The sequence below is a fragment of the Penaeus japonicus genome, unplaced genomic scaffold (assembly GCF_977035675.1).
Source record: "Penaeus japonicus unplaced genomic scaffold, GWHDUDI00000001_assembly GWHDUDI00000024, whole genome shotgun sequence".
Taxonomy (NCBI): Eukaryota; Metazoa; Arthropoda; class Malacostraca; order Decapoda; family Penaeidae; genus Penaeus; species Penaeus japonicus.
In genome coordinates this window covers 20,250,507-20,258,006 of record NW_028234426.1, presented here as the reverse complement: position 1 = coordinate 20,258,006, position 7,500 = coordinate 20,250,507, and the positions used below count along the sequence as shown (strand labels likewise).

The window sequence follows — 7,500 nt, the reverse complement described above, 5'->3', positions numbered from 1 at the left end:
GCCTCCTTCATGGAAATCATCCTTCAGCACTTTCAATAAACTGAGCATCAGCACAGGGTGAAGGTCGTCCTTTAAGTCGTTCTAGTACTATGTGTGGTTCTACACTGGTTATTTGTTGTAGTCAGTTCACTCAACGTCGTTAATGGATGTGGTCTAGGCTGAAGAGGAAATGCACTAATAGATAAATGTACAGTATGTATGTGCATGTGTGTATGTGCATGTGTGTGTGATTATGTGTATGTATGTGAGCGTGTGCGTAAACTTGTGTGCGTGTGTGTGTGTGTTTGTGTGTGTGTGTGTGTGTGTGTGTGTGTGTGTGTGTGTGTGTGTGTGTGTGTGTGTGTGTGTGTTTCTATGTGCGTGTGTGTGTATTTGTGTCTGCGTGTGCGCTAGTAAATGTGAGTGTAGGTAGGTCCAGTAGCATAAAGTTTCCCCATAAACGGCGGTTGATATAGAGCAAAGCATCCCGGAAATTCCTTCACGACAAAACCAGTCGCGAAGTCGTTCGTCCCCCCCACCCCCCTCCCTCCCTCGTCCACCATGGTCGTCATGAAAGCAAAGTCAACCCTTTGCCATGTCTCCTTTTCGCAATTGTGATCGTCGGCCGCCTTCGTTCCAGGGACCACTACTTCACAAGCGTGGGCTGGGTGGACGAAGGAACCCTCGCCGTCGTGTGGCGGAACCGAGCGCAGAACGTGAGCGTCGTCACCGTGTGCAAGGAGCCCATGTGGTTCTGCGACGAGGTAGGCCCTGGCTCTCGGTTCTATACAGTTGTGGTGCAAGTGCATCAGTCGGTCTAAGGAAATATGGAGGATGATGATAAGGATAACGATGATGATAATGATGACAATTATGATGATGATAATAATAATGATAATTAAGATGATAATGATGAGGGTAATAATTATGATAGTAATGATAATAGCAATAATATAGATTACAATAATAGTGATCATGATAATAATAGTAAAAGCAATAATGATAATGATAAAGCAATGATAATGATGATAACAATAATAACGATCATGATAATAATAATGATAATAGCAATAGCAATAATGGTAATAGTAATAATCATATTAATGATAATGATATATGCTAATGATAATATGATGCTAAGATTACTAGCAATGTTGCTGCTAGCGATGACATGAGTTCATTGAACAAATAAGAATAAAACTATTTGCTTTAGATTTTTAAAAATATCATAATACCTTATATGACATTGCCTTCATTATCATCAGCCTTCCTATTGATGCCTGTATAGTTGCTATTCCTATTATTTTTTGTTATTACTTTTTAACAGTATCTTTACTATCGTTACTCTTGTCATTATTGTAATTTTCATAATGACAATGACAATAATAATTGATAATTATTTCTATCGTCATCGTCATTACAGTCATCATTCAAAAAATATCATGATGATAGTAATGATAATGAGAATAGTAATAATGATAATGATAACAATAATGATAATGATAATAATGATAAAGATATTTAAAACAATGATAATGATAATTGTTCCATTAATGATAAGATAATAATGAAAAATAATGTTGATGATTATAGGTAATAGTGTAGTAGTAATATTATTATCATTATCTTCATTGTTATTAGATATTATTATTATCGTCAGTATTAGAAATAGCATTATTGTCATGATTAGTAGATTTACTTGTATGGTCATTATGATCTTATTATTATCACTATCATCATCATTATTATCATTAAGAGTATTATCATGCCATCATTATTATTAATACCACCATTATCATTTCTACTGTTCCTTTCATTACTACACTTCTCATTACCATCCTGATGCGTTCTCCCTTGCGGCCGCGCTGCTCAAACACTTGTGTCATCCTCCACCCGAGTGTCGAGCCATTTCAGTCTGTATTACGCCCTCGCTCGAACGCCGCCTAACGACTGACACGCCCTTCCTCCCTCTCATGACAGCTGTTCGTGGAGGAGAGCGGACCTCAGCTCTGGGCTACAGTGGAGAAGATCCCACTGTTTGCTCAAAACGGCACGGCCTTTGTGAGTGTTCTGCCTCTGGTCGACCGGGAACAGGGGACGTTCCCTCACATCCACCAGGGCGACATTGAGACCAAGCATAACACTCCTCTGACCTTCGGGCCCTACACCGTGTTCTCCGTGCTGGCGTGGGACACCGAAAACCACTACGTGTACGTAGGAGGGGGCGACACATTGCTCTGTTCAATATAGTCTTCTATCAAGATGATGAATATTGTCCGAAATAGTTTATTATTTTTCTCAGATAAGAAATCCTATATCTTAATATCTCTCATTTTTTGAGGGAGGTGATGTAATTCAACCATACCGTGTTTGTTCATAATCCTATTTAACATCTCCATAATCTTCAAACAGTTATTACGTGGCCAACACTGAGACTGAGGCGGCCGAGCGACACCTGTGGCGAGTGACGGACATGTCGGCGCCAGCGCACCGCCGCCAGCAGGAGTGCCTCACGTGCTTTCTCAACTACACCTCGCCCCCCTGCAGGCACTTCACGCCTCACATGGGACCAGATAACTTCAACGAGGTATGTTGATACATAACTAGTAAATATATACCTAACTGTGAAAACTATCAAAGATGACATTTGGGTACTAGTGAAAGATTTGTAATGGGGAAAAGCAATACAAATATAACCCATTCTACTTTTCTCTTTCTAGGTGGTCTTGCACTGTGAGGGTCCAGGCATACCTCATACGGTGCTCTTCTCCACCATAGACGGTGAAGTTCTTGTTTATATCCACAACAACTCTGACCTGCAGCAGTTGAGCGACCAGATGGCGTGGCCGCAACAGCGCAACTACAACGTGCGGCTCGACGACAACTTCGTGGTTAAAGTAAGAAGATTTTGACGCACTGTAGATGTTCATTTTAATGGAATGGGTAATGCTAGGTAGACAATCCCTTATATTGAAACTTGACTCACAAACAATGATGTCACTGATTGTTTTTATTACTAGAACAATGCTATGATAACGATAATGATATTACCAAGTTATCAATGCAATATTAGTAATAGTAATAACAAATCATTATCTCAAATATTATTATGGTTATTATTATCAATGATAATCATCAATATTACCGTCGTTATTATTGTTACCACCATCATCAATACTATCAGCAGTACTATCACAATCATTATCACAAAATAAAACGCTACCAATATCGAGTCAAGTCCCGAGCATCCTTCAGCGCCCGAATCCCCCCAGGTCCGCCTCAGCATCCCACCGGAGTTCGCTGACGACGAAGCCTTCATCCACCCGATGGTCGTGCGCGTAGGAGGTGTTCCGGGGCAGCAGTTGGTCAATCACAAGTGGAACGTGGACTGGGGCACTTATCTCGCGTCCAATAAGTGAGTTCTGGACCTTTTATCACTTCGATTTTGAAGTTGCGCGAGATAAAACAAAGGAATCAAGTTCGTGTTCCTTTAAGCTGTATCGAGAGAGATCGTCGTTTGATTAAATTCATTTTTGAGATTTTTTTGGGCCCGGCACCGATGTATTCTAATATGCAGTTTATCTTGCAAAAGCATCTGAACTGTTGCACTATATCTTATTTTGTGTTTTGTTACTGCTCTTTCCAAAGATCTGAATAGCACCTTTTCGTTATATCTAAATTTCATTGCATACCGTAAATATCTATCCGCTTGTTTATATCTCTTGTCACTCAGTTCTCATTTCACGGTCAAGTACGATTACATCAGCTTACTTTCTTCAGTGTTGTCTCTCTCTCTCTCTCTCTCTCTCTCTCTCTCTCTCTCTCTCTCTCTCTCTCTCTCTCTCTCTCTCTCTCTCTCTCTCCCTCTCTCTCTCTCTCCTCTCTCTCTCTCTCTCTCTCTCTCTCTCTCCTCTCTCCTCCCCTCTCCTCTCCTCTCTCCTCTCTCTCTCTCTCTCTCTCTCTCTCTCCTCTCTCTCTCTCTCTCTCTCTCTCTCTCTCTCTCTCTCTCTCTCTCTCTCTCTCTCTCTCTCTCTCTCTCCTTCTCTCTCTCTCTCTCTCTCTCCTCTCTCTCTCTCTCTCTCTCTCTCTCTCTCTCTCTCCTCTCTCTCTCTCTCTCTCTCTCTCCTCTCTCTCTCTCTCTCTCTCTCTCTCTCTCTCTCTCTCTCTCTCTCCTCTTTTCTCTCTCTCTCTCTCTCTCTCTCTCTCTCTCTCTCTCTCTCCTCTCTCTCTCTCTCTCTCTCTCTCTCTCTCTCTCTCTCTCTCTCTCTCTCTCTCTCTCCTCTCTCTCTCTCCTTCTCTCTCTCTCTCTCTCTCTCTCTCTCTCTCTCTCTCTCTCTCTCTCTCTCTCTCTCTCTCTCTCTCTCTCTCTCTCTCTCTCTCTCTCTCTCTCTCTCTCTCTCTCTCTCTCTCTCTCTCTCTCTCTCTCTTACTCTCTTTCATTTTTTTCTCCCCTTTCATTTTCCCTTCTTCTAATTATTGCAACGTCTACACTTCTCCTTCACATATCGCCCTTGCCCCTTCCCCCCACAGGTCATGGGTAGTGCTGGACATGGACGTGCGAGGCGCCGCGGGCCAAGACATGGGGCTCATGTACAAGCCGGCCTGGAAGCTCGGGGAAATCGAGGTACACGACCATTTAGCTGTCACAAAGTAAGTTGGTTTTGTAGTTATAATTCCAATTGCTACTCATCTAGAACCATTACTTTATAAGATAGATATAAGGAGCTTATCAAATATGCGTATCATTGTTGCTTATATGATTATATTCACGTCACACAGTCCTATAAAAAAGAGAAGAGCCAGATATATGGAAATCGTAAGACTGACCTTGATGATGTTCCGCGGTAAACAGTTGGTCGTATTTTTCATGACCCATTACTACCCCCTTCTCTTTCCAACCGTTGCAAGTTCAAGCCTTTGTTCCTTGAATGCTTCCGCTTATGGACTGTCGGCTCCAACAGGTCCCTGGTGTCAGAGCTGGAGTTCATAGACGGTGCGAGAGTGGTGGCCTTTGGGTGGGGTCACGGCGGATACAACGCTGCCCGGATGTTGTCCCAAGATACAGAAAACCTCTTCACGTGCGCCACCGTCGTCAACCCTATCACGGACTGGTCACTTTATTGTAAGTCGTGGCGCTATTTTAATATACTGGGCAAGATCATACCCTTCTTATAACAGCACTCTTTATGTCATGACCCTGTTGTAAGTTGCTTTATTCCTTAGTCATGGATACGTATGACATGCACTTTTCTCAACATGCCATAATCTCAAAATGAATTACTTTACGTAGAGCTTTTTTCAATGTACCGGCCCCAGTCCAAGTTTTAATGATAAATATCAGCTCTCATTAGCAGCTGTAAACCTTCGTATTATGATTAATACTCATATTTCTATTTAAGAACAATACTTCTTCATAAAGAGGCAATACTCTCATTTTACATTGTGCACTTTCCTCGTTTTCCATTCTATCACATACAGTAAAAGACAGAATGTGGAAATAGATTAGTTACCCAGTAAAATATTTTATTATTATTTCGTTTTCTACAAGTAGAAGCTTAATAGAGCATGTACGCTATAACTGCAATAAACATACATTACCTTGAGTTTTTTTAAACGCGGGCATTGGAATTCACAGGGTTACAGAAGACTTATTTTGTGGGGGGGAGGAGGTTCGTTAAGGTTCGAAAAAATGTATTTAGATATACTTATTGTGTATCCTACTGATTGACAACAACCCTTTCAAACCGAATCAGTTGTTATTAAGTTAGCATTCCTTACTCAGTAATTCAGTAATTGGGGTACGGCTTGATGATCTGATACCTCAGGGAAAACCTGGTGACGACCGCTCACTCAACTAAAACCTGCCACAATACCATAAAACCTCTAAATCAATATAACGAAAACTATTACATTCCCTATTACATTCCCTATTACATTATTTGAAAATACATGAAATAACCAGTACTAAATTTCCTTCCTTTGGTTACAGCGTCGTACTACAGCGAGCGTTACATGGGCTCGGCGCAGGTGGGACCCGGAGGGAACTACAGAGGATATGAAGAAAGTTCCCTCTTGTTCCACGCCGGAAATTTCAAGAACAAAAGTCTCTTCCTCGTCTACGGCTCGGGGGACACCGACGTCCACAGTGCCCACACGCTCAAGTTCTCCAGGGCGCTCACTGAGAAGGGCATCATCTTCAGGTATGGATGACCATTCCGTGGCATCAGACAAACTAAAGGAAAGAAGTTTCCACACGCCAGTTGATCAGGAAGAGTGAGACGCTGAGTTAGTGCAATCCGCACCAGGATTGATTTGATCAGAACTGAGATTCCTTTCTCTTGTGTGATATAGTTCCAGTATCATTTTCTGAATGTTGTCTCAGTATGTCTAATTTGCTGATTGACATGCGGTTCCTAAACTTGCTTTTTCTAACAAAAATCACTTTGATTCTTCGTGTATTGATTCATTTTTACCATATGAGTGTAGCAGAAAGGGAGGGAGGGTAATAGAGAGACGAAGAAATCAAGAACTAGAAATAACAATATGGATATCATCATCTTCATTGCATTGAACATCTATGTGCAAATGCGTCGTCTTGATCTTCTCGATTCACATTAATTTCGCTGTGGCTGAGTGTGTATGTGCAGAATGAGCATTAGATGTGTTTTTTTGGTTTAATATGAACTGTTTGCACTTTACTGATTCTTACAGGCAGCAGACCTACACGGACGAGGGCCACGACCTAGAGCGAGTGAGATTCCACCTGTACAGAAGCGTGGAGCAGTACATGACTGACTGCTTCCCTCCGTACAACGAGGAGGAGCTCAGCTTACTCTTCGGCAAGGACGCCATCCTATAGTCGTCGTCGCGCTGGCCTGCACCCTCCAGCCCCCGCGACCCTCTTTCTCCTCGTCACTCTGCCCTCGGGCGGTGTTCCTCCCGCGGCCGAGAGGCGCTGTCCTTTGGTACCTGCGCCACAGAGGTCGACTCCCTCTTTGCAAGGCTCCGTTCTGCTGTCGTGCCCTTGAGGTGGCTCTTGCGGTCTCTGCTGTGGACTCCTCTTGGGAAGGTTTCTTTCTTCTAGGATAACTTCCTCCCACATGCTGACCGTCTTAGGAGGTGCCTACGCCCCTCTGACCGTAACCCGGCTCGTCTTAATAGCACTGATTTTTAATCAAACTTCTTGTAAAACGATGCAGACTCCAGTCCTTTAGTCTGGGAAGAAATCTAACTTTCTCAGATTCGCTCACTGATCGGTATATTACCATTTTCGGAAGATAAATGAAAAGATATTAGTCTTATATACCTCATCTATGCCAAGCCTTTTTTTAAGAAATCCAAAAAAACATGTTTTGATACTTTTTCAAGCATTATATTATCTTACACCAACCATTTACTCTTAATATCTTAATATTTACACATTTCGTCAGTGAGCATTACACGGTTAAATTATTTATGGGTATACTACTATAAGTGCAACTGATTTAAGAAAAGATGTAAGGAACATATTTGCTGATATTT

General features: G+C 42.1%; 1 protein-coding gene across 5 annotated transcripts in view; it reads left to right on the top strand.

Annotated features, from left to right (window-relative positions):
* LOC122246446 (inactive dipeptidyl peptidase 10) overlaps positions 1-7,500 on the top strand; it is a 474,509-nt gene that overhangs the window by 466,112 nt on the left and 897 nt on the right. For all 5 annotated transcript variants that reach the window (XM_086550809.1, XM_043005022.2, XM_043005024.2 and 2 more), the window contains 9 exons: positions 620-743; positions 1,960-2,189; positions 2,392-2,566; positions 2,700-2,876; positions 3,252-3,394; positions 4,510-4,629; positions 4,941-5,101; positions 5,969-6,179; positions 6,691-7,500. The exon at positions 6,691-7,500 is cut by the window's right edge. In XM_086550809.1, the coding sequence (XP_086406935.1) occupies positions 620-743; positions 1,960-2,189; positions 2,392-2,566; positions 2,700-2,876; positions 3,252-3,394; positions 4,510-4,629; positions 4,941-5,101; positions 5,969-6,179; positions 6,691-6,838 (1,489 nt within the window). In that variant the 3' untranslated portion in view covers positions 6,839-7,500. The remainder of the gene's footprint in view (positions 1-619; positions 744-1,959; positions 2,190-2,391; positions 2,567-2,699; positions 2,877-3,251; positions 3,395-4,509; positions 4,630-4,940; positions 5,102-5,968; positions 6,180-6,690) is intronic.